The sequence below is a fragment of the Ammospiza caudacuta genome, chromosome 2 (assembly GCF_027887145.1).
Source record: "Ammospiza caudacuta isolate bAmmCau1 chromosome 2, bAmmCau1.pri, whole genome shotgun sequence".
In the NCBI taxonomy this organism is placed as follows: domain Eukaryota; kingdom Metazoa; phylum Chordata; class Aves; order Passeriformes; family Passerellidae; genus Ammospiza; species Ammospiza caudacuta.
In genome coordinates this window covers 757,414-784,007 of record NC_080594.1, presented here as the reverse complement: position 1 = coordinate 784,007, position 26,594 = coordinate 757,414, and the positions used below count along the sequence as shown (strand labels likewise).

Below are 26,594 nucleotides of genomic sequence, written 5' to 3'. Positions count from 1 at the left end.
AAACTTGTAAAAACAAGGTGACAGGAAATGGCGTGCAAGGGGCCACGGGTGGCTCGCCTTTTCTCCCCCTCTCAGGGCTGGGGTGCTTCCAAAGCGCTCAGTGGTGTTCATGGCGCTGTACCTTCTCCTCTGGGTGCCTTAAGCACCAGCAGAGCCTCTGCACTCCCCAGCAATTCCTTGGAGAGTTTTGTATGCCAGGAGAGCCCTTTAGGGGTGATGCAGTCGGGGCTCAGCAGCAGGAGGAGCAGGGGGGACAGGGGTGGTGGCTGCGGAGCAGGTGCCTGGCACAGCTCACTGTGAGCTGCAGACAGAGCCGAGGGCACCGTCCTGGCTCCAGTGAGGGCTGGGATGAAAATCCTGTGTATAGCAGAGGTGGCCTTTGAGTCCTGGTAAAATCTATGTATTGTACAAGCGGCCTTGCCCCGATCCTAGTTGTTCCAAATGGGCTGCAGCTGTGATGGCCTTAATTGGGCTGCAGCTGTGGCTAATGAGGATAACTGGGATAAAAGGGGCTGGGCTTGGCCCGTCTGGGAGAGCCTTGGAGGAGTCCTGAAGCTATGCTGCTGTTGGGAGTTGCTTGTCAGAGATCCACCCAGAAGGTATGGGACTCTAGGGATAGGATAACAGCAATATGAGTACAGCACTGCCCAGTTTTTAGGGCAGGATCTCGGGCTGTGTCCCTCAGGCTCTCTCTGCCCGCTCTGACTCCAGCAGCGTTCCCGGGCTGTGCTGCAGGGGAAGGAAGCTGGGGCAGCACACGTGTGGGGCTGTGCCCCTCGGGGGCAGTAAGGAAGCACTCCAGGAAGCTCCTGCTGGCCTGGCAGAGGGCTGAGAGCTGGGGTTCCTGTGCTGACTGCACCTCCCTGGGCAGGGCTGGGCTTTGGCCCATCCTGGACCTTTCTGACCCAAACCCTTCTGTGATTTGAGCAACTTCTCCTTATGTCTACTCCAAACCTCTCTTGTTTCAATTTGTGCCTACATAGCTCATGCTTTTTATTTATATGTATATGTCTACATGTCAGTTTATACATATAAATTCTATTTATGCATATAAGTTATACATCTAAGTATATTCATACTTATACATTTACATATACCTCTTATTTTTATTTATAAATTTACACATGTAAATTACATTTATACATGTGTATATAAATATATTTACACATATACTTTTACACATAGCTCATACTTTTTATTTATACACAGACTATAAAGCAGGTGTGAGTGAGGCCAGATGCAGATCCCACAGCATTTTAATACAGAGGAAAGGAATCCTCAGCTGGAGAATTCTTACCTCTTACACCCATGTGTACTCTTAAGCCAACCTGCAGGAGCAGCACACGCTGAGCCCTGAGGTAATTTTACTAAGTGTAATTTTACACTTATCAGGCACCTTGGCCAGGTAATAAAACCATCCAGAGAGCTCAGAGCAGGAAACTAAAGGAAGAAAAAACAGGAGATGAATAAGAGGCTCAGAACAATGAAAAGATGAGTAAGGTGCTTGAGACCGGAACACTCCTTCTGTGAAGGAGGCAGAAATGTCAGGGCAGGAATGTCACAAGAATAACTGCGGTGAGGTGAGGGAAAGAGACAGCAGGAGTGTGGGAACAGGCTCCTGGCACAAGGAGGAGGAGGATGTGGATGGGTTTGTGACCAGCCAAACAAACCTGGTGCCAGCTGAGCACTGAGTGCCATTGTGAGCCCTTTACAAACCCTGCAAAATAAACCCTGAGTTTATTCTAGCCCTCACCAAACCTGTCCAGTTTCCTCCCCTGACCTTTGCCAGTACAAAGCTGCTGTGTTCAGGTCGGGATCTGCATCCTGCTGCAGTTCTCAGGGGTGAGTGGCCTTGGCCAGGGACGCTCCTGGTGACCGTGGGTGGCACTGCCACCACAGGCCCTTCCTGGGGCTCTGTGCCCCGAGGAGCCAGGGCACCGCTGCTCTGGGGTCCTGCAGCCCTGCCCTGGATATTTGCTGATATTTTGGTGTTTTCGGCCAGCTCAGCTCCTTCTGGCACCTCCTTTTGGAGGTGCTGGTGCAGCTGGGCAGGGGGATGAGGGGAATGGGAGCCTCTGCTCCCAAGGAACAAGGGAGGAAACGCCTCAAGCTGTGCCAGAGGAGGGTCAGGCCAGAGAGTAGGGGAAATCCCTTCATGGAAAGGGCTGTCCAGGTGAGCCTTCCTCTCTGGAGACTCACCTGGAGGGATTCATGGCCGTGTGGATGTGGCACTTGGGGACATGGGGCAGTGGTGGCCCTGGCAGTGCTGGGGAAGGATTCCCCTGGAGGATCCTGGAGGGATTTGGGGCTCCTCCGGGGATGACCTGGGCGGCGCAAGCCCGGGCGCAGTCCCCGGCCGTGTCCCTCCGTGCTGCGGTGTCCAGCTGGCACCTGCCGACCCGCACAGGAACTGCACGGGCAGCTCGGGAGATGCGGGAGCTGCGCTGCCGTGCGGGACACAGGCGTGCCGCCGCTGTCCCCAGCTCTGCGGGGATGGAGCAGGGATGCTTTGGAACTGCTGTGTGTGCCTGTCACAGCGCGGTTTCCCCCAAATCCACTAAGAAGCTATTTTATTTTATTTATTTCATTTTATTTTAACATATTTAATTTCATTTAAATATTCTATTTTTTATTATATTATTTTATTCTATTTTAATATTCTATTTTATTAATTTATTTTAATATTTTATTATGTCAATATTCTAATATTTTATTTTTAGCTTAGTTTGTTTCGCTTTTAAAATTTTATTATTTTAATATTTATCTTAATTTTTTATTTTAATATTTCATTTTAATATTTAATTTTATTATTTTATCTTGGTTTATTTTGTTCATTCCGAGCCCCGGCACCGGTCCGGTGTTCGCGTTTCCCTCGGTGTGTCCCCGCGCGGCCGCCGTGGTTGTGGGGCCGTTACCATGGCGGCGGCGCGCGCGCGGCGCTGAGGCGCGGGGCGGGAAGCGCGGGCCCGGCGCGGCCATGGCGGCGGACGAGCTGTACCTGGAGAACATCGACGAGTTCGTCACCGACCACAACCGCGTCGTGAGTGCCGCCGGGCCCGCCGCTGCCCGCCCGCCGCCTGCTCCCGCTCCCCCTGCTCCCCCCGCGGCCTGCTCCCCGCGCCGCCTCCCCTGTCCCGCTGCCCCCTTTCCCACCCGCTGCCTTCCGCTGCCCCTTTCCTTTCCTCCTGCTCCTCTTCTCTCTCCTTTCCCTTCCCTTCTCCTCCTTCCGCTTTCCTTCTCCCCTCCTTCCACCTTCCCTTTCCTTCTCGCCTCTTTACGTTCACACTTCTCTTTTTTCTCCCCCTTTTCCTCCTCATTTTCCCCTCCTTCTTCCTCCTCACTTCCCTCTCCCTTCTCCCCTCTCTTCCTCCTCTCCCCCTGTTTTCCCTCTCTCTTCCCACCTTCCTTAAGTGGTTTTCTGCATGGGTTTGTTCCTTTCCCAGTTGATTTCAAAAATTTATTTGGAAGTGAAATTGAAGTGAAATGGGTTTTGCCCAGAAAGCGGTGCGGCAAAGTTGGTGCAACTTGCCTGACAATGTGGACGTTCCCAGCCTGTGGCTTTGTGGCTTGCTCCCGGAACAATGTAGACAGACCAGAGTTTAACTGCTGTGTTTGCAGCCCGGAGCCTGGGGCAGGTGTCAGGGATGTACCTGCTCAGAGTGGCAGGGCAGCGCTGGGCCTGCAGCCCTGACATGCCGGGGTTGGCACGGTGGTGTCCCCGGGCCGGGAGAGGGGCAGAAATTGGCCCCACACCTTTCGGGACAGTGCAGAGTGCTCGGTGGGGCACGGGTGTCCGGGGGCTCTCACTCCTGCCCTGGAAGGGAGGGGTGTCTCAGGATTTCTGATGGCACTGGCAGGCCAAGGTTTCCTCACTGAAGTGCTTTTTGGGTTTTTCCCTTTTCCAGGTGACCTACAAATGGCTGAGCTACACGCTGGGTGTCCACGTGAACCAGGCCAAACAGTAGGTGTCCCTGCATGCCCAGAGCCTGCCCAGCTCCTGTCAGTGCCGTGCTCATTCCTGCTCCCTTCCCCTTAAAATGTCCCTCTGGAGAGCGTTAGCAGCCCTGCCTGTCCTCTCAGCCTGGCACTCCCTGTGCCTGCCTGCCCTGCTGGGCAGGGCTGCACCAGAGAGTCCCCAGTTCCTCCCTCCGGGGCTGCAGGAATGCCTTTCTGGAGGAGGAGAGGCTTGGGAACCAACTGCCCAGGGGCTGTGAGGCACACTGTTATATACTGTAATATCTATTTCTGTACTAAATACGTTATTCTATGTATTATTATATTTATTATGTAAAAAATACCTTCTATATAAAATATGTTATGTGTGTAATTGATAGTATATATTATATGTATTATATGCTATTACATTATTTTTAATACTAAAATACATTATTATATGTATTTTAATATATACAATATATAAAATATATTATATATAATATATTACTTTATATAAATATATAAAATTATATATGATATGTATTATTATGTATTATTATATGTAATATTGTAGTAGGAGTCCTAGTAAAATATCTGTATTGTATTAAGTGGCCTTGCCCCAATCCTAGTTGCTCCAAATGGGCTGCAGCTGTGATGTCCTTCACTGGGCTGCAGCTGTGGCCAGTGCAGGTAACTGGGATAAAAGGGGCTGGGCTTGGCCAGGCAGGGACAGCCTTGGAGGAGGTGTGGTGAAGGAGCAGGAGCAACACTGCTGTGAAGAGGTACGTGTGAGAAAACCACCCAGAAGGTATGGGACTCTAGAAATAGGATAACAACAACATATACTACTAAATGTGGTTTTATACTAAAATACATTATTATATCTATTATTATATATAATAGATATTAATTTATATTATGTATGTAATATATAATATATGCAATATATTATTTTGTTATATGTGTTATATATTATATATAATAGATATAATAATATATTTTAGTATGAGAATACATTTACTAGTATATGATACATATAATACATAATATCACATGCATAATATGTATTATAGAAAATATTTAAATTAAATTATGTTATACTAATTACATTATAGGTATTATATGCTATTAAATGAATTTGCCCCTTTGTTTCTGTAGTTGTTGGACTGGGGTTCTCCACAGTGGCAGAGGAGCAAGGGTCTCAGAAAATTACCCCTGAGGAAATTAAATTCATTAAATGAATTAATTGAAGTGAATCCTGAGGAAACGGTGCCCCTGTTGGCAGGTGTCCCTGCCAGGCCGGCTCTCAGTGTGTGCAGTCCCTCCCTGGCAGGGCTGCAGGCTCTCTCCCCTCCTCTCTGGCTGACCCTGGTTTCTTTTGTGCAGGATGCTCTACGATTACGTGGAGAGGAAGCGCGGGGAGAGCTCGGGGGCCCAGCTGCACGTCACCTACCTGGTGGCAGGGAACCTCCTCCAGAATGGACACGTTGTGAGTGCTTCCCCTCTCTCTGGGAGCCTCTGCTGTGGTGTCTCCTGCTTCTCTCTGTGCTCCTGGGGTCAGAGCTGCGCTGGCCCCTGGGCAGGGACAGGAGGAGGCTCAGGGTCTGTCCCAGCAGGCAGAGGGATCAGCTGCCATGGTTTGGGGGCACAGTGCTGGATAACCCCCCAGGGTTCTCACCAGCTCACTCAGATGCTGCCAGCACCCGGCTCCGTGCCCTTGCTGCTGTTGGGCAGCAGAGATAGATCACAAAACCTTGTGCAGGGGCCCTTCTGAGATGAGCTCAGCCACGTGCCAGGGTCTGTGCGGCCTGGGGGTGCCTGAGGGGGGCTTGGAGGGACAGCCCAAGTGGCAGGCAATGATAACCAACAGAGCAGCACACCTACAGCTCAAGCTCTCTTGCTAATTCAACCAGCTTTCTAGTCCTGGTGAACAAAACAAACAGGAATTTATTAGCAGCATTCTACATTTAAAGTGCTTCAGCTGATTAAGCGAAGGAATTGCTGCTTAGTGCATTTAGCCTGTCAGATTTTCAGCAATGTCAGCTAAAAGTTCAGGCAGGTAGCCCAGGGGTTTTTAAAAGAAAAGAAAATTCAGTGTCTGCTCCCCTTTGCCCACAGACAAATTTAAGAGCCAAACACTAAATGCCTTTGACATCCCACTAAGTGTTTTTAAATACCTATTACAATATTACAGTATATTACAAATATCTATTACAATATGATGCAGTCTTCATTTAGGAATAGTAAATCTCAGGTTGTCCTGGCTTTTGTTTGTAGATTGGAAAAAAATCCCAACAAGCCTTTTTTTTGTTCTCTTAAACAACCAACTGTTTCACATGCATGAAGTATTCTGTCAGTCTCCAAATCTGCTTGAATTGGAAGGTTATTGTTTACTGCATTAGTTCTGTATGGTGGCATATTTAAAGTTGCGCAGGCAGTGTCACATTTACAGCCCAAGTTTAACAGGTATTCCCCTGATTTCTTTTGGAGATAACAAATCTCTTGGCTCACTAGAAGTGGCCCGGGGACTGCCAACCTGTGCCGTTGTATTTAATGTATCTGAAACAAACAGGTGTCTTCTGACATAGGAACAAATAATGATTTGTCAACTCTTTGTTAGCAGCTTGTGAGTTTTTAAGATAATATCCCAGTGTCACTGGATGGTTTGGGTTGGCACAGGCAGGGAATCTTCCACCAAGGGACATGATATGAAGGTGGCTTTTGTCCCCCATTATTTTCAAATCTGCTGGGAGAGCCCTGCACTGCTGCCTGCTGGCAGTAGGTGTAGCCGGAATGCTGCGGATGCAGCTGCAGCACTCCTGCAGGGAGAGCTGTGGAAATCCCTCTGGAGTGCTCCCCTTAACACTGCACGCTCTTTCCTTGCTGCTTTCTGCACCCAGGGGCCAGTCTTTGGTTATCCTTTTACCTGCCTGTGGATTGTCTTGCCACTTGCTGTTTTGCTGCGTAATTAAAGCAACTTTTTAATCCTGGTGAACAAAGAAACTTAAATTAATTTACAGTATTTTATATTTAAAGTCCTTCAGCTGATTAAGCAAAAGAATTGCTGCTAAATGCATTTAGCTTGTCAGATTTGCAGGAATGTCAGCTAAAATTTCAGGCAGATACCCCAGAGGTTTTTAAAAGAAGATAAAATTCAGTGTCTGTTCCCCTTTGCCCAAAGATAAATTTAAGAGCCAAGCACTAAATGCCTTTGACATCCCACTGAGTGTTTTTAAATACTTATTACAATATGTTACAAATGTCTATTACAATATGATCCAGTCTTCTTTTAGGAATAGTAAATCTCAGCGTGTCCTGGCTTTTATTTGTAGATTGGAAAAGAACCACCAACAAACCTTTTTTTGTTCTCCTAAATAATAAACTGGTTCACATGCATGGAATATTGTCTTTTAATCCCCAAATCTGCCTGAAATCTAAGGTAATTGTTTATTGCATTAGTTCTGTGTGGTGGGATGTGTTTAACTACAGCTGCACAGGCAGTGTCATGTTTATAGCCTGAATTTAGCAGGATTTTCCCTGATTTCAGACAGATCCATGGTATCTGTTGAACACAGAATTAGTGGTGGGGTTTCCAGTCTGTCTCTCTGGATCCTCCCAGTATTAACCACAGCCTGTTAGATGTCCTGGAGCAGGTATAGATAGACCTTAAAGACTGGCCAGAGAGCACGTTTCAGAGCTTTAAAAACTGATGAGTATTTAAAGGCATTGCTGCTGTTCTGTGCTACAATAATCATTAGGCTTTGTTATTTAATAACTGTAAGTAGCAGTCTTGCATACAAGCTCAGGTTTTAAGGTTGTGTTTCTTTTTTGCAGTGCCACAAGGTCGCAGTAGTGAGGGAGGATGAACTGGAAGGTAAGCAGGCTGGGAAAGTCGTGTGGCTTTAACTTTTTTCTTTGAAAGAACAGCAGAATGAGCAAAGCTGAGAACTTGCCATCTGCACGTAAATGCCCAGCCAGGCTCTTGGGGTCAGGTGTGTACTTTTTGTACCAGCTGTTTCTCAGAATTTGGAGTGTCTGAGCCAGCAGCTGAGTACCTTCAGGTTGTGAATTGAGTCTGGTGGTTTTTTTTTTTTTTTTTTGGTCAGTGATTCTTTTCCACCTCCCTGCCGCTGACAGCAGGGAGACAGCAATACACCAGCAGTGTCTCAGAACAACTGGGAGCCTTCAGGCCCCCAAGAATGCTGGAACTGGTAATTGTGGTTATTGGTTCAGTGCAGTTGCAGTCTTTGCTGCGAGTCCCATGGGTGTTAAAACCTTCTCATAGGACATTTACTTCACTTTGGTGAGTGAAAGGTGGAAAAACCCCCATTGCAACACTGCTGAGTGCACTGTCTGTTGTCTCGCCATCTTTCTGGTCCTGCTGATGAAATCTTACCCACAGAACTGAAACGCAGCTTCAGGCTCTTCATCACTTTCAAATAACATCTTTGGCACTTGAGAGCACACTGTGGTATTTGTGACCTTCAGGATGTGAGCTCATGACCTCACTTTGTTTGAAGGACTTACGTTGTTGGAAATCTGAAGTGGATTTCTAGCGCAGGCCGTTTGCCTCCGAGTAGGAGATTGTCAGGCAGGGCAGCTACTCTGTGTCATGTTTGTTGAGTTATGTGTGCTGTGTAACACTGTTTTGCTGTGGAGGAAAGGGTTGCTCATGGTTTTTGCATTGGAAGGCAGGCCAAAGGCATGACTTATATTTGGAAGAGGCTGAAATTTTTGATGGGAGTAGGGCTGCGTAGTCTAGGACTGGCCCCAAGAAATGATTACTGTGTGTATTTTTACAGTGCCTAGAAGCTCAGCCTCAGACCAGGACTCTGTGGAAAGAACAATATAAGCAGTGAACAAAGAATTCCTGAAAGCCAACCCTCGTCTCAAGGGGGTTGCAGTCTGAGTAGCACAAAAGAGAGAAGGTTTTCGTTCTGGGGGTGGCACTGTGGTGCTGGACACAGCCCCAGGGGCAGAGAGCAGTGACCAGCTACCTTCTGCCTCAGCCTTAGGTACTCCCTCAGCTGTTCTGCATCCCAAGCACTGCATGTTTGGAAGGCAAACACAGAGATCCCTCCTAAGTGCAAGAGTGTGTAGTGGAAAACGTGACGGGCTTGTGGGGTTTGCTGCCTTGAATTCCTCATTAGTGAGCGCTGGGAGAAGGTGTGGCTGGACCTTTTTGTGTTCATGGTTTGCTGTCAAGTAGTCTGTCAGTCTTGCTGGGTGTGCTAACAGAGGGCTTTTTTTTTTCTCTTTTCCCCAGCAATGAAGTCCAGGCTGTCCACAATTGCCAGTGTGCACGTGTACAGCATCCAGAAGGCCCTGCTCAAGGACAGCTCCCCGCTCTACAACACCGACTACGACATCGTCAAAGCAAACCTGCAGCACTGCAGCAAGTGAGTGACTCCTGGCTCCTTTGCCTTCTGAAGCACTTCCAGGGTGCACCTCTGTGCTCACTAGATAGGCCTGGACCTCTAGAGAGCTGGGAGAAGATATCCTCAGTCCTGCCAGAGCAGTGCCCAAAGAGGACATGGTGTGGCTGTTGTGCAAACTGAGCCAGATGTTGGTTCACTTGGTCCTTACTCTGACAAGGAGACTGTTCCAGTACCTGGCTTTTCTGATGGCTGGAAACGTTTCTCTTTTCCAGGCCACGCTTCATCACGACCATTTTAATCCAGTTCTCAGCCACACAGGAAGAGAAAATCGAAACAGGCTGATAAAACCATGAATGATGTGCTCTGCAAAGCATTTACAGGAGTTTGCTTTCTGTTTTGTGAAACGGTGTTCTCATCTTCTGGACTCGTCCAGTTCTCTGAAGGTGTCTCACAGGAGCTCCTCCTCCAGGAGCTGGGCTTTGGTCTCTGTGGGTTCATTGCAGCTCAGAGTAGGCTGTTATCTCTGAGATGGAGGAGAAGCACACAGAGCAGTCTAGGCAGCAGCAGTGTCCTTCCTGGTGGAGCTGGGTGGCATGCAGCCCCCAGGAGTCCCTGGCTCCCTCCTGAGCAGCTGCAGCTTCTCGCTTGTGTGCTGTTCCCACCAGGACAGCTTCAGCTTGAAGTCATGGGGATGCACAGTGCCATGACCAATCTGGTTTGAAGGGGATGCCTGAAGGGTGTGTCATAGGAAGAGTATAGAATGTGAGAGGAGAAATGTGGCCCTATCCAAAGTGTTGACAAGAGAGTGGCAGAGAAAATAGGAGCTGTGTGTTTGGATGGGTGCCCTGGAAGGAGCTGGGTGATCCCACTCAGCACAGCCACGTGCCCCGGGTGTGCCTGCAGTTGTTCCACTCTGTTCACTCTTAGGCACCCCAGCACAGTGGTCCTTGTGCCTTAGGGATACTTGTATCCTCTGGGATTTAAACATCCAGGAGGTTTAGATAATCCAGACTCTGAAACAGCTCTCTGAGGCCTGCCTGTAAATCCAGCTTTGAAGCAGGATTTCCCAAGGAAAGTAAGAAGTGCACCTTCTTCATTTGTGACCTGGCTGAAGTAAATACAGATTGATCCCATTCCTCCCTCTTGCCAGCTGCACGGATTGTCTGTGAAAAGATTTCTGCAGGACCTGCAAAAGCCAGAGGTTTGGTTGTGTGAGGTTTGCAGCAAACAGAACCTCCCCGTCTGTGCAGATATTTCACAGCTCTGGGACAAGGATCTTTGTTCTCCTCCGGGTTTCTGTGGGACCTCCTTTGCAGTGAAGACAGTGGAGGTGGTTAGATGCACTAACTAATGCCAATATCTGAGTTTAATGCCTGTTGCCACTGCCAGCTTTCCAAACAGAAGCAACTCCTTGTTTGCAGAGCGTAGTCCGAGTATTGCCTGTTTTTTCAGTGGTTATTTAGTGAATTTTGGGTCAAGCCCATAAAGGTATAGTCACATAGCAGCATCAGGGCAAGCTGACTGGGAAATAGGAGAAGGTTAGCTGAGCTTTGCTGCGCATCAACATAACCATTGACAATATTATTTGTGACAGTGTGATATACTAGAGGGCTAGTGATGTTTGGAGTGGGAGCTCACACTGCCCTGAGAGCTGTGTTATTAACCATGTTGAAAACAGATTGAAAGTGTAAAGCAGAGTAGGATTATTTTTCTTCAATGTCTGTTTTCCTTCCTTTAAAGGTTTGAATGTCAGGAGGTTGCTGCTGCAGCCTGGGAGTGCTGTGGAGATGGTGTTGTTTTGTTCTTACAGATCCTGATGGGAGTAGAAGTGGACTGTGCATGTGAGCAGCTAGTGCTGAGGCACAGAATTGGACTGGCAGAAAGAAGGCTGCTTTATTTCTTAGGCAAATGAAAATATGCTGTGTAATTCAGTGGGCTGAGAGGCGTGAGCTGGGCTCTTTTGTGGCATTTCTGTGGGAAATCTGGAAAGCGTCGCCTGTGATTTGCACAGCGAGGAGCAGAGTTCAGCTATTTTTGGGAACTGCTATTCCTGACTGTCAGTGAGCTGTGCTGTAACTGAGTATGTCATTTAGTTCTTGTGTCTCCACATCCCCAAACAATCAAGTTTCAGACCATTATAATCCAAGCTGCTTCTCGCTCTCAGGGATTACTTGGAAATGACTTGTGGAGTTAAATTGGAATGTCGTGGATATTTTCTGAGCCATTTCAATTGTTCAGTTTCAGCTGGGGTTGGCCTACCTGGCTGAGTGGGGCTGCTTGTGGCAGCAGCTGTGGGCTTTGTCAGAGCATCAGAAAGTTATAAATGTTTTAGATCCTCACTCAGCCATGCAACTTCTGCCACAGGCTGTAGAGAGCGTAACCCATTTAGGAATAAAATGCAGCCTGCTCCTTGTTCAGCCTGGGTGTGGAGAAGGACTTTACCCCCCAGGAAAGCTGCACAGCTTGTTTGACACATGAATGCTGTGGCTCTTGCTGACAGGTTCAGCTGATCTTTTCATCAGAGGTCTCTTGCTGCGTGCCAGCCCTTCTTTCTTGTCCCATGCACAGATTCAGTTGCTCCTTTTTCCATAACAGGAGCGTGCGGGCCCGGAGGAGCCTGCAGGAGAGGGGAAGGTGAGGTGAGCACCCAGAGATGGAGAGGCTAATGGGGTTTTTCCCTCCATCCATCCCACAGGTTCAGTGCCATCCAGTGCGCGGCCGCCGTGCCCAGGACGCCGCCCGAGGCCCCGCGAGCGCCGGCGCCCGCGCAGAGCCCCCCGAGGCACAGGGACCCCGAAGGCACCAGCACCCTCAATGGCCACGGGCCCCGGGCTGCCAGGCCCCCTCCCCAGCAGCAGAAGGGCATCATGGGCATGTTTGCAGCCAAAGCAGCGGCCAAGGCCCAGGACACAGCCAGGGAGGCCCCAGGTGTAAGTTACCTCAGCCCTCTGGTTCACGGTGTTAACCATCTGCTCACACACTGCCTCAGCGAGCTCCTCCTGCCAGGCACACCTCCACTGGCAGTGCTCAGGGCTCCTGGGGAGTGTTTAACTGTCACCTGGGCAAAAACCCCTCGTGCCGCACTCCGGGTGTCTCCACAGAAGAGAATTTGCCATGGCTTTCATGTTCCCAATGAGCTGGATCTCAGGCAGCATAGCTACAATTGCTCTGCTGTCTCCAGCTATCCCAATGTACACACCAGCTGAGGATCTTGCTCTCTCCATTGTGCTTAAAAGGATTTGTTTTGAGCAATAAGTGAAACCTGAGAAGCCCAGGTCTTAAAAGTATCAAGGTGTTTAAACTTGGTGGGTGAGGGAAATTTCAGAGCTTGACCTGTGCAAGACTAAATTGTTTATCTTCTGGACTGCTGCTTTTCCAGGATAGGATTATGTTTTCATTTTAATTAGTATAATTGTTTTTAAAGTGATGTGGCCAGAAAAATGGGTGTTAAAATGGTAACACTCCCTGTGGATGGTTTGGCCTTTTCATAACAACTGAGAACGTTTGGGTTCCTTTCTCTGATTTTTATGGGGAGTTTAGAACTGGGGAAATGTGTGTGTTTTGGGAACTTTAGTGTCTGGTTGTCTTTTATTTGCATGAAAATAAGTTGGATTAGGAGGCTGCACTTTGTTAGGTGGTGTGGCTATGATTTCTCACTGTGGTGGTTGCATTGGTGCAGCAAAGCAGTGATGTTTCCTTGCAAACAGCCTGTGTGCCAGAGGAACTGGATCCTGGTTTGGCCAGTCCCTGTTCTTTCCTCTGTTGGCTGCTGTGAACTGAGGCGCTGATGGTTTGCAAACAGAGCAGTTCTTTCTGGGAGCTGACCCTGGTCCCAAGCATTATTTCAGTGATGGGAATGTGCCCCAGGTCAGATCTGAGCCTGGCTAAGGAGTCCTTAGGAACTCACTGTGGCCCCTTTGATGGCTAGTGAATATCTTCAAACTGTCCAAAACAGATAATTTGCTAAATCTGCTGAAATCTAAGGCAGTGGAAACAAATGCTATCTATTATTTTGCTGTGCACCTTGAGGGCTGAGAGCAATTCCTGTGCTTATTCCTTTCTTTGCTTCCAGGTGTCTGCAGCAAGCAGCAAGCCACTAACCAAGAACAGCATCATGAATAACTTCTTTGGAAAAGCTGCTATGAGTAAGTGCTTTTCTATTTTCAGAGGCCATCATGGTCAGGGAACAGCCTGTTGTAGTTCAAAAAACAAACACATGAAAAAAACCCCAAACCTGAGGATTATTTGACGTATCTGTTCTTTTTTTCAATTATACTTTATTTAAGCTGGATAGAAATTTGAAAATGCTCAGTAGAATCAAGTGTTTTGTACTAGAGCCATGATGGGAGAAAGATACGGAAAGGAGCAGAACTCTTCCTCCCCATCCCCACTCTACCAAACTAATTGGATTTTCTTTATATCCCCTCTTTCCTAATAGTTTTCTACACTTTCTCCTGCTCTTCTGCACTCAAAGGGGTTAATGTTTTAGCACACAGCTTTTAAAGCAAAATTTAAGCGTTTTCAGTGGAATTTTTCAGACAAAAAGCTTGCTGGAGGGAGATCAATTAAAATGACGTATTTGAGCAGACTAACCCAGGAAGGATTTTTAGTGCAGAAGAAATCTGATTTAAAGTGAGTTCTCCTGGCTGGAAGATCAGCTATTGGCGAGATGTTTGCCAAAAGCTGTTTTGCAGGGCATGTTAATGGTGCTTGCTTTTCATCACACAGCACTGAGGAGCCCATTGTTAGTTTTAGGGTTAATTTCTTTCCTGAAAACTGAAGGACTGATGCATGGAGAATAAAACTGAGGGGTGGCCTGTCTCTTTGAGCAGAGGTTTGGACTAGGTGGCCTCTGCAGGTCCCTTCTGAATTACCCAAGTCAAAGGAAATGATGCTGGAGCTTTTAAATATTGGAATATTGGAAAAGGACTGTGGGACCTCCTTCAAAGATTCCCTTATAGCAGAGAGTACAAGTGCTTCACAGAGCAGTTTTGGGAGAGAGTAAACAGCACAGTTCACTTTGTAACAGGCGTCTGTCAGAGCTTGCAGGGGACAGTTCCAGCACTGAGCAGACAAGGCACAGCCCTGCTGGGACTCTTTGGTCCCTGTTTTGGTGAGACTGGGGGAGCTGAGGACACTCTCAGCCCAAGGACAATGACTACAGTTAACTGGAGTAAATTGTAAAGGTTTGGGGAGAGCCCTAGACCCCAGCTCACGTGCTGAGAACCCAAAGAGGCATGGTGAGGGTGACCCAGTGGTGATGGGCAAGCCTTTGGGGATGCCCTTCCATCATTCCCAGGGGGTTCCCTTCTCTGCTGAGTCCTGTCAGGGAGCTCACAGAGGAAACCTGTGGGGCGGCTGCAGAGAAGGAGCAGACTGAGCAGAACTGGAAATGATTATGTGTATGTAGCAGAGGATGGGATTCCAGCAGAAAGATTTATTCCCTATGTGCATGTCTCTCCTTGCTTCAAAGGTTCCACCAGTGCCAGAAAGTCCTGGGTGAACAGCACTGGGGTCCTTGGTTGATCATAAATAAGGGAGCTGTTGTTCCAGTGCTGTTTGCCCCTGCCCAGGGAAGCAGCCAGCCTGTTTCCCAGTACTCCCAGAAAGGCACCATGTTGGGGCCCTCCCAGCAGCCTCTCGTGCTACTGCCTCCCAGTCCTCTTCCAGAGAGTTTGAACTGCTGCAGCACACATGGTGGCTTGACATCAGGAGCAGCAGAACCATGGAAAATCGCCTAGAAATTAAAGCATGCCCTTCTTTTTCCCATGTCTGATACAGCTTGGCCAGTCTAGATCCCTGAATGCACGATGGGTAGTGCTGGCTGTAGTCTTGGTGCACAGAGCTAGCCAGCTGCTTTGTAAGTTGTCATTCAGACTGAATGCCCATTCTTTTTGAATGGTTTATTCACAGATAAACTCAAAGCCAACTCTGTGCCTGAGCAGCCAAAGGAGGAGAAAGAAGCCGTGAAGCCTTCAGTTGCTGTAGCAGAACCAGAGTCATCTTCTAATACTGTAGCAGAGAAACCTGGGAAGAAAACAGAGTCTGCTAGAATTCAGCAAAAGGACAAGAAAAGGTGGGTCTGCCTTCAGGGTCCCTTTTTGTGTGTCCTGCTTGGGGACAGGCTGCGTGGAGCTGGCTGGTCATACACTGCCAGCTCACCTCCTGTTTGCATCTCCTAAACTGTGTTAAACCTGACTAAATTCATCTGTCAGGGTTCTCTCCTGGTGTTCCTTTTCCATTTGCTGCTGTAGGTGCCTCAGGGCCGTGGGTGCCGTCGCACATGGGAAGGGACAGGGCCCAGGCTGCCCTCAGTGGGAGGGGATGGTTTTCCACGAGACAGCCTCCCACTGAGCAGCCTGGGAGAGACCCTGCAGGCAGCCTGGGGAGGGCTGGCAGGGACACCTGTCCTGCAGGGAAGGTGGGATATTCCCCAGCCTGTATGTACACAGCTTGCAGCACAAAGTTGTGCTTGTTGATCTCCATAGCTCATGTAGGGCTGCTTTCAATGCCACGGGTTTACTTTGGGCTGAGGCTCCAAGTTAATTTTAAGCTCAGCCCTTTGTGTTTAATCCAACCCAAACTGACAGAGACAAAGAATCACTACAGTCTGATGGCTCTCTGGTGGCCTATGAGTAATTAATTGGTGGTCTCAATCCATTTCTAAGGGAATAGGTAAGCACACCACCCAGCCCACCATGGCAGCTAGCACTAACTGCTTGTCTTAGTGATAGTCTTGTCCCAGAAGCCAAGGGCCTGGAGGTGTTGGCAGCCTGGAGCTGGGAATGCCACTTGGGCTGTCCCAGCTCTTGGAGGATACGTGGGCCTTTAGCCTCCAGGCTTGTTCGTCTGACACGTCTCGCCAACAGTAAAAAGAAAGAAGCTATTTTATTTTTCCAGTAGTCTTTAAAAATGGCTCCAGGATTCTGAGACACTACCTCATAGTCAGTCAGTGGCAAGCAGTCTGTCAAAAGAGCTTCTGAGTGATGCTTTTGGGGACACTGGGCGCCTGAGCTAAAGAGACAAGATCAGAAGTAGGCTCTTGCCAGGCTGCTGTGGCCAAGCGAGGTGAGGCACTGGGCTGAAGAAATCCTCCTTGTTTTGGAGAGCTGCATGTGGGGAAGGATGGGAGGCCTGGAAAGGCTCGGCCACCTATGCCTGGTTGTGCAGTGGGTGTACAGCATTCTGTTCAGTGTACAGCATTCAGTACAGTGTACGATGTACAGTTCAGAGTGTGTGATGGTCATGTTTTTAAGAGGCATTTGATTTCCTTCCATGAGGAATGTGCTTGTCCAAGTGCTCATGATGCTTTCATGCGCACATGAGAGACGATGGGTGTTCATTCTTTTTCTTTTCCCTTTACTTTTTGTGGCAGTAAAATGAAGAGAGCAGATAGGTCGGATGATGAGGAGGAAAGGGATCCTGAAAATGTCAAGAAAAAGAGGAAGCGAATCAAACAACTTGTATCTGACAGCAGTGATGAGGAAGGTAAGAAGGTCTGTAAACAATCGGGCATGTAGGTCAGGGTTCTGATTTCCAAAACATTATTCTCCAAATCCCTTGGTCAGTGATTGAGGGAATAGTTTAAAGGACTAAAGACCGTGGAAATGGTTGTAGCCTGAGCCTTCTGTTTATCTTTGTGCTGCAAGCACTTGGGCATGGAGTTGTCTCAAAACAAAGATTCAGTCTTTGTTTAAGCTTAGCTCAGACCTGGCTGTCTCCTCACCAAGTGTGCTGCCAGTGCCCCTGTGTGGGAAGGAGGTTCCCAAATCTCTTGTGAAAGGTAGCGTGCCTTCCAGATCCCTAGGGCTGTCAGAGCCAGTTCATGTGGGGAGGGAGCACTCACAAGTGGCCTCCCTCTCCCCACAGGGTCAGTTTTAGTGTCTTTATTCTGTCTGTTCATAGAAAGGGTTTGGAAGACAGTGTTGGAAGCAAGACATGCAGAAAGAAAAGGGATAATAGGGAATTTGGAGGCAAAGCACTTGAGCCATATCTGGTGAGACTGTGCGTCTCCTTGCTGGTGTGACAGGAGTGGAGTGCCCAGAACTCTGCAAGATTTGGGCTCATAATGAGGAGCAGCAGGGCTGGATCCCAAAGAATTTGGATAATTGAGGTGGCAAACGCCGTTCAATGTAGATAACTGGGAAATAAATTGGAATTGAGCTCAGGAATATGTGCTGAGTGGAACAGTCATCCAGCAAGCTGCTCAGGAAAGAAACTTGGGGATCATTACAGAGTAATTGAAACCACCAGTTTGGTGTAGAGCTCCAGTAAAAGAAGGTGAAACAGCAAATGCGGAGTACTGATGCGGAGTCCCTCGGGGGAGCCAGAGCTGATTCCTCATTTAGTGTGCCTGGCACGTGGGCAACAGCCAGGACATCAGGAAGATCTGCAGTGCCAGGGAGAGGTGGCTGCTGTTGGTATCAAGCAGTATCCATGACACCTCTAGGCCTGTTTTCATGGTTCCTCTGATGCCCACATAATTGCAAATCATCTTTTTCATCAGGTATGTGTCACTTCTTAGACTATTCCGCAGCATGATAAATCTCTCAGGAGCTGTTCTTGTGATCAGCCTTAATTCCATCACATTTCAGTGTGGCTTAAATATGCCCACACTCTTTGGTGTTTATTTCTTTAAATGTTTGTCTTTGCATTTCCTCATCACTGCCCTGCTGACAAGCTGAGTTGTTTAGCTCTGAGGAGGGAATTTTGAAATCAGCCCATCCTTGCTCGGCTGGAATCTCTCTGCTCATCCACATCCTGTGAGGTCAGGCAGGAGTTTGGAATGTTGGAACTCTCTGGTCTCCTATGGGACACCAGATCAGCACGTGTTTAACAATTAATGCTGTTGAGTGGGATGCCTCCTGGCCTCACTTATTCCAAGGTTTGCATTCTCTTTAGTGACCAGCGATAGACCCTGAGGGAGTGGCTGGAGCTGTGCCGGAGCAGGTTTAGGTTGGATGTTAGGGAAAAGTTCTTCCCCGAGAGGGTGGTCAGGCACTGGGGAGGTTTTTTGTCACTGCTGTTGCTGCTCCTGCATCAGAACCCTCTTTGTCCTTCATTTCTTTGTGCTGTGCATTAGAATTGTAAATTTATGCAAATTACAGCACATGTATACAAATTTGGGTATCACTCAGTTTGCTATTTGAAAAGAGAAAATAAGAATTGAGAGAACTCAGCCCCTTGGTCCTGCTGCTTGCTCTTTCAAATCCAACCAGAGATTTCAATTGTTTGGAATATTTTTAATGAGTCCAAACTGCTAATATTATGTTGAGTACAGAAGTAGAATAGTGAGTTGGATGGAAAAAAAAATTTATATATATATATACAGCAACTGGACTTGAAGAGCATCTGTGCTTGGAAAGGTTGGAAACAGGTTTCTCCAGAGAGCAAATGGAATCAGCAGCACCAGAGAGCAAGAGGGGGCCTGGAGTGACAGGCACACTTAGCAAGGTCCTGTGGGTGTCAAACTCAGCCCGCATGGCTGAGTGAAGTGCTTATGGACAGTTCTGTGTCAGGCCAGGTCTTCTGCCTAGTTCTCTGTTAGTCTGTACTAAAAGCAGCCCTGAATAAGCTCTCCTTACAGCAGCATCAGCACATTGTACCACGCTGGAAACACACAAGGCATAAGGCACAATCCTCTCCATTTAAATGATTTTTCATTAAAACGTTATATTGGTATGAGGGTTCCTTAGTCACTGCAGGTTGTTTTGCTTCCAGTGCCAGAAGAAACTCCACAAATGCTCCCACAGAGGACAGGAGGTTTGGCAGCCTCAGCTGTACCAACACAGGCAGCGTTTCTCAGTGTTGACAAGTGTTTTACAGCCACTTTGGAGGGTGATTTCAGTGGTACTGTGACCTACAAACTCCCTGGGTTTTGGAGAGCCACAGCACAAGCACTAAAGCTTCTCACAGTTTTTCCAGGCAGAGTCAGAGCAGACTGAACAAAGCCAGGATTTACATCTTTGGTCCATCCAGTTGCCCAACTTGTATCTATTTCATGCAGCTGTTGCGGTTGAGCAAACTGTGGGCAGCAGCTAGGGGTTGACTCAGGAGTTATCACATGTCAGAGGGCTGTGTTGGCTAGAAGAGGATAATAAAGCAATAAAAGAGCTTGATAGTAGTCCTAAACACTCTGACGTGAGGAGAAGGTGCCTTCTGCCTGCCAAAAGCTTGGGAAATTGTTTGAAGGAAGCTGAAAAAAGCCCAGATTTCCCCCAAGTAATCTAGCGGAGCTGGCCCACTGACAATGCCTTCAGCAGCCCCTGCTTGAGCACGGCAGAGGCTTTTCAGCAGGCTGGGTTTAGCTTGTCCTCTCCCAGAGATGCTTGCAAAGGGCAGAGGCCAGGCTGGGCAGTCAGTGGGGTGCAGGCTTGGTGCTGGGCACTCTGGGGAGGGTGTGTGTGAGCCGGGGACGGACACAGAGCCCAGAGCTGCCCGCAGCCCCTGGGCAGCGCACACTTCCAGCGCCGTGGTGCGGCCGTGCCCCCGGAGCAGGGTGAAGCCCGGTGGTGTTATCCCTCCGTTTGCGTTCCCCTGCCTCTCTGCGCAGTGCCTGGGAGGCCGAGCCCCTGCTGGAGCGCTGTGATGTACTGCTGGCCCTGGCAGCCCAGCGCCGTGTCCCCGCAGCCCTCGGTAGCCTGCGGAGGTCAGCTGGCCGCGTGCCCGGCAGCGCCGGCTCCTCACGCGGCCCCGGTCCCCCGGGACAGCTCCGGCTCGCGGCTCCGTGCTGGGGCGAGGGCAGCCAGGCAGCCCCGTCCGTGTGGGGTGAAGCAGTGGGTCACAGGAGCCGTTTGTCCCGCGGTGCCAGCTCTGCCCCGGCCCGGCGCTTGCGTGGCAGCCGTTCTCGCTTGGGTCCCCCGCAGCTCTGTCCCCCTGCCAGCCCCGCAGGAGGGTGACCCTGCCTCGCTCCTGCTCTGCAGCCCTGCTTGTCCTGCTTTGACGTGCCTGCTGCAGGCTCCAGAGCTCACTGTGCTCCCTACAAATGCCTGAAGGTGTCCTTTACTGCTTTGATCAGTCTTGGCATTGAGTGCAGCCCGGTGTCCCTGTCCCTGAACCCAGAGGAGGGCAGGGAGGTCAAACAGTGAGAGTCAACTTCTTGGTTTTGTGGTGGTTTGGGTTTTTGTGGGGTTTTTTTTGAACTTCTTTTCTAATAAAGGTTTTAGGATGTGTGATAGTGTACTGCACTTAATTCTTGGGTTAAGCTGATAGCATGGATTGTTTGGGATGGGTAGCACCACCAGTGAAGCAACAGCTCTTTTACCACACCCCACCTCCTTTAATTTCTAAACAAATAACAGTCACTCTTTTTAACAAGTAACTGAAATGTATGCCTAAAACTTGCCAGTTCCTGTGGCTGGTTTTAAAGTTTCTCTTGGTGGAGCTGCATTTTTTGCCTTACCAAAAATCCCTCAGGGCACTTCTCCCATCCTATCCCACCCTCCTTTCTTTGGGAACTGCAGTGTGTAGCATCTGTGTGCCATCCAGGTGTTCTTCTTTGCAGATGTCCCACCCTCTCCCACACCCGAGGAAGAGAGAGCTCCATCTCCACCCCCTGAAGCTGTTCTGAAAATGGAGCTGGAGCCTGCATCCACAGAGGTGAGAGCAGATCAGAGTGATTACCTGCCCTCAGGGAACGAGAAAGGAGCTCTGGTTTCTCACAGTGCTGCCATGTCCCCCAGGTGTCAGCTGGAGGGAGGAAGAGGAAGAGGAGGCGCGTGCTGAAATCCAAGATGTTTATAGATGAAGAGGAAGGCTGCATGGGTAAGACTGGCTGTGCCCTGCGCTCACTCACTGGAGCTCACTATATTGGCCACTTTACCAGGCCAGCCTCTCCCAGGATAGAAAGAGAATCACAAAATCACTTAGTTATCCCACTTGGGGCTCCTGCTCCCAGACTGAGGTAACTGAGCCTCTGGTGAAGGCCTGGGTAGGGAGTCAGAGCTGGAGCTGAATCCTTACCCTTTTTGATTATTCACAGATTTTCCTTCAGTTCTTTTCCCTTTTTTCCTGCCATCATGTTTACCACCTTCATCTACCTCCAAAGCTGCAAGCTTTTAAAGACAGTACAGAAAGAGATTTAGGGTCTGGGATAAATTCTGTCTGAGATAACTTTGTTGGGTTTTTTTTTTCCCTTTGAGGATAAATTCAGAGTTGTGCAAAACTTGATTATATGTCAAAGAAACATAGAGTATCCCAGATAAAAAGTTGGGGCTTAAATACTTCATAGGGTTTCTGATAAGGGTGGCTCTGCTTTCAGAAGGGAAGAGAGTCTTGAGAGCCAGAGGCTTTGAATTCCAGCCTGACTGGACTCTGCTTCCTCCTGTAGCCTGCAGAAAGCTGTGTGACACCACTACATTCGTTTCCTCCGTGTCCTGACATTCAAGTAGAGATGCAAATGTTCAGACTATGTTGGTTTGGGTTTTGGAGGATTTTTTTTGAGGCTTTAAACACATGAGAGCATGGAGTGTGTGTGTTGTAATGCTGTTGTCAGCTGGATTGTGTGGGGTGCTTTGGTTCCCTGGCCTGGCTGGGCTGAGGGGATGTCAGTGGAGCTCAGGGCGTGCTGAGGAAGATGAGGTGCTGTTGTCCAGGTCAGTGATGGTGCTGGGGAGGATGAGGTGCTGTTGTCCAGCTCCGTGGTGGTGCTGCCATGCAGACTCTGGGGCATTCCTGGCCCAGCCTCAGCCTGTGTGTGTGTTTGCACCTGTCTGCAGAGCTGCATCTTCTGTTTGCCATTAGCTTGGTGTGTCTCCTTCAGAGAAGCAAAAGCTGTGGCTCTCAGCAGCTGGCTGCACTGGGACTGAAATCCCCAGTGCTGCTTTCTTGTCCAAGAATTGGGCTTGCACAGAGTTACTGACAGCTTTGGCTGGTTACCCCGAGGGGTGTTCTCCTCTCCCACCCCAGACAGAGCCATTGAAATGCTTGGAAGGAAAATGGAACAAAACAGCATTAGATGGGGAGCTGAGTTGTACAGGCTCTGCATGCAGAGCACAGGAGTGTCTTTTCTGGGTTCAGCTGGAAATATTGCCTCTATTTCTCTGCTCTTTATCCCCACAGGGTTTCATAGTCCCTTGGGTAATCCAGACTCCTGGTTTCACAGTTCACATCCCCTTTGCGAAAGGGGAATGCAAGGCCCTGCTGTGCCCTTGGGAGGCAGATCCTGTGGGATGGAGCTGGATACTGAGGATCTGGCTGGGGAGGAGATGCTGCTTTCTCCACTACAAATCCTCCAGCCTGTTGTGCAGAACGTGCTGTCTGGCTATTGTCCAGTTTCTCTTCTCCCTTCCATTCCACACCTTTTCCGTGCACAGGCCTAAATTCAAAGGCTAAACAACTTGCAAATCTCCCAGGCTAATGTGAATTTTAGTTATTCTTTGAAATAGAGGGGTTTTCCCCCTCTCCCTGCTGTCTTTTTATTTTTAAACCAACACTAGGTTTTTAAGAGGTTTTAATCCTAACATTAGAATGAGGCTGTACTTTATATTTCTCCACTCTTTTAAGTTATGGTTTTCACAATAGCTGCAATAGCAAGGAATTGGTGTCAAAAAGCAAAAGTGATTTAGGGATTAGCCCTGAGGGAAGTTGAGCAATTAAAGTGTGTGTGGAGTTAAGCACAAGAAACATTCCTAGGCATCAACAGAAATCCATGGATTGAGGGCCTGCTCTTAGTCTCTAGTAAAGGGGAATTACTGAGGCTTAAGCTTGTGTGTTTCTGCCTTGAACTTTCTCAAGCTTCAAAGGACACACAGGGGTTTGGAGATGGCAATTTCCACACGTGCATTGGAGGGAAATTTGTGATACAGCATTTTAGAGCTCCCATCCTTTGAACCACTCTGATTCAGGGAGTCTGGCTATGAGTGACTGCATCTGTGCACCCATGGGTGCTGCACATACGCACTGCTGCAGTTCAGCTGAGACTGCAGCCAAAGAAAGCTGATCTGAGCTGTGCTGCTGCAATTAGAGGGGTTAACTGCACACTTCAGGAGTTCCCAGCGGTTCCTGGCAGGCTGAGAGCAGGATAAGGGTTTAAGTTCACCCAGTGGTCTGGGGAAGCTGCTCCCTGAGAAGCCTGCTGCCTCTGAAGGGACATTGCTTGGTTTGCAGTCCCTGTCTGAGGTCCTGCTGGCTCTGCCCAGGAGGATTTCACAGCATTCCTCTTCCCAGTCCTGGTGATGTAGGAAGCCTTATTTAATTTGATGCATTAATACGAGCGAAAGCCAGCTTCCCAGAAGAAGGGAAGTTAAGACATCTGTTTAAAAGAATAGAGTTGCTAAAGAAAAATGGCTTACTAGAAGAATCCCAGAGCACTGCTGGGAAGGCTGATCTGAGGGCGTTTGCTGGGATCTGACGGTGGCTCTCCTCAGTGGGGCTGACTGCAGTTTGATTTCCGTGAGGTTGTTTCATGTCCCTGGGCTTTGCGCGGCCGGACGCTGACAGCAGCGAGCTGGCACTCCCCTTCAGGCAGAGCCCTGATTGCAGGCAGGGCTGGGGGCTGGCCTTTCATAAAGCATTGCTTTGTGCTTGCCCTCCTTGGCCACCTCTGTGGAACAGAGCTGCCCCAAAGGCTTTGTGCCCCTGGAGGTGGGTGGTGTCTGCTTGCTCTCCCCTAGCTGTCCAGTGTGCTGGTGAGAGCAGCCTGGGGATGTCTCCAGGTTGTCTTGTCTGGATTCCTGGAAAATCTGATTGCTTTGGCCCCTGTGGAAACGGGACCAAGTCAGAATGGTGGGCTTTAGCCATAAAGTAGATGTTCCATTGCCTAGTGCCAAACTACTGATTCTGATCTTGAGATTCATCACTTGCTGATGGCTGCTGGTCAGCCTTTGCCATATGAGTTAGGATCTCAGGATGGCATTTCCAGGATCACTGGCTTGGAAAAGCTCTCTAAGGTCACTGACTCCAGCTGCTCCCCCAGCACTGCCAGGGCAACACTGGCCCATGTCCCCAAGGGCATCCGCACAGCTTTTAAATCCCTGCAGGGATGGGGACTCACCACTGCCCTGGGCAGCTGTGCCAGGCCTGGACAGCCCTTGTAGGGAAGGAGTTTTCCCTAATACCCAACCTAAACCTCCTTTGGCACACTCAAGGTCATTTCCTACTGCTTAACTTTGGACTCAATTCCTGTGTCTGACACGTGCTCCTTGAACCCAAAGTGTTCCTTCCCATGAGTGCAGTGGGAAGGCTGCAGCGGGGAGGTCTTTGTGCAAAGATGGCTAAACCATCATCATCATCCTCTGCTCCCTTCCCTGTTGTTTCCACCAGTGACTGAGAAGGTTTACGAGAGCGAGTCCTGCACGGACAGCGAGGATGAATTCCCCAAGCCCAAGGCACCGGCTCCACAAAAACAGCCCATGCTGCCCACCAAGAGGGAGCCAAAGGAGGAAAGGAAGAACCCAAAGAAAGGGGCAGCTCCTGCCAGCAGAGCCAACAAGCAGGTCTCCATCACGGGCTTTTTCCAGAAGAAATGAACGGGGTCTGGCTCCTCTTGGCAGCTTGGGAGTGTTGCTCCCGTTTTCGTGTGGCTCTCTGCAAGCTGCTGCTGCTTGTGGGGCCAACATGCAAGCCCTGGTTATGCAAGGTGCCCTGCTTACTGTGTAAGGAAGCCCTCTGGACTAGATTTTGTATCAGAGAAAAGTCTTTATTTGTTACTGCAATCATTTCAGTCATCTTCACTAGGCAGTGTGGGAACTGCCAGCTAGAGGCAACATCCAGAGGAACTCTTGAAAGGCTGTTGAACCTGTTCACATGAAATTGTATTTTTTTAATCACCCCTTTGGTGCTAATTAGGAGGGGAGGTGTGGTGTTTTCCTCCCCTCTTTGTACACCCCCAGCTCTTCAGATTGGTCCAGATGTTCACATTGGGTGGCAGCAGCAATGTAGCAGGTCAGACACAAATATTGGACATATGCTTCAGCTTTAACTGAATGAAATCTTCATTTTCCTGCTAAGACTGGTAAATAGTTTTTGCTTTGCCTTTCATAATCTTTTTTTGGACAAAGCAGTGCATATAAAATTCTTACTCTCTTCTTCCTTGAACTTGTATCCTATGTAGCTTGCTCAGATGCCTAATTATAGACTGGGGCACTGTTGGTGTTCTGTCTTTACAAAAACATCCTTGAGGCTTCCCACCCAATTGGCTCTGGAGTAATTGGGGGAAGGCTTTGCTGTTATTGGGAAAGAACTGATCTTCAGCCTTGGAGGTCAATGAGCCAGAGGGAAGGATGATGAGAGGGCACTGCTGATAACACCAGGCAGGTACCAGGGAGCAGCATGAGCTGCATTGCAGGGTTTGGGGTTGCCTGAAGGGTTATTTTACAGGCGTGAACCAGACAAGAGAAGAGGTTTTCCTTGGACATCTCATCACCTGCCTGCTGAAGGAAGAGTGCCACGGCACATGGTCCTGAGGATCCTGTTGTGGGAGAGGAATAAAGCACAGCAATCCTGTTAACCACAAAGGAGCTCTTGGTCTGGGCCTCCTGCTTGGCTGGTGCTGGGGCTGACAGACAGATGGCAAAGCTTTTCCAGAGGGGTGATGCTGAGCCCTCCTGAGGCTTGGGCTGCTGAGTGCTCCCAGGCAGGGGCTGGTGGAGAGGAGCTGCTGCACCCCAGCAAACTCTGTGCTGTGGCTTGGCAGGAGAATGATCAGCCTTATTCTGGTTTAATGAAAGAGTTTAACTGTGGAGAGCAAAACCCACCCTGGCACAGGGGTTCTGTTGTTTTTGGTAGAGTTGAGGGGGTATTTTTAAATGCAATAAGAGCAAATACCATTGAAAACAGTTTTGTTTTGGGGTTCTTTTTTATTTGTCCTTATTCATTAAATAATGTGTCAAATTCTGATTTCCAAGGGTTGTTTGTGGTATTTGACTGCATGGGAGTCAAAGATATTTGCTGGTGAAGTGGGTAAAGATTTCTTCCATCAAAACCAGGGCTGGAAGCTTTCAACAGAGTGTTTGAGGGCGTCTAAACCTTGAAACATCAGGATTTGTATGGAGTTGGAGCCCTGGAGTGTCACTGCTGTGGCAGCAGGGGACAGGCCGGTATCCTGTGCTCCTGCCCCTCACCTCTGCCGCGCTCTCCCTGGAGCTGCAGCTCCACGCCGACTGCTGCCACCACCAGAGGGACGTCACACGGCCCTTCCTGCGGGAAATGACCTAACGTCTGCAGCAGCCGGACCCAGCAGAGCCTCCCGTCCCGCTCGCACGAGTCGTGACCTCACACTCCCCGCTCCACGGGCTGCCAGCCCCAGGGGGCCTTCGGGTCCCTGCACGCTGCCTTGGCCGA

The 26,594-nt window shown here is 49.1% G+C and overlaps 1 protein-coding gene across 4 annotated transcripts; it reads left to right on the top strand.

The window, feature by feature from the left end:
• Nucleotides 1-544: 544 nt before the first annotated feature.
• Nucleotides 545-26,122, top strand: POLD3 (DNA polymerase delta 3, accessory subunit). Of its 4 annotated transcripts, none has more exons than XM_058825493.1 (12): nt 545-599; nt 3,906-3,961; nt 5,323-5,425; nt 7,771-7,810; nt 9,203-9,335; nt 12,010-12,244; nt 13,387-13,459; nt 15,228-15,390; nt 16,690-16,802; nt 20,818-20,912; nt 20,996-21,077; nt 22,374-22,851. In XM_058825493.1, the coding sequence occupies exons 1-12, from the start codon at nt 558-560 to the stop codon at nt 22,631-22,633; spliced, it is 1,395 nt and encodes a 464-aa protein (XP_058681476.1). In that variant the 5' UTR covers nt 545-557; the 3' UTR covers nt 22,634-22,851. The 4 variants fall into 4 exon arrangements, with proteins under 4 accessions (XP_058681476.1, XP_058681480.1, XP_058681477.1 ...); XM_058825497.1 differs by lacking the exons at nt 545-599; nt 22,374-22,851 and adding exons at nt 2,911-3,040; nt 25,632-26,122; XM_058825494.1 differs by lacking the exons at nt 545-599; nt 22,374-22,851 and adding exons at nt 2,911-3,040; nt 24,576-26,122.
• The last annotated feature ends 472 nt before the right edge of the window (nt 26,123-26,594 follow it).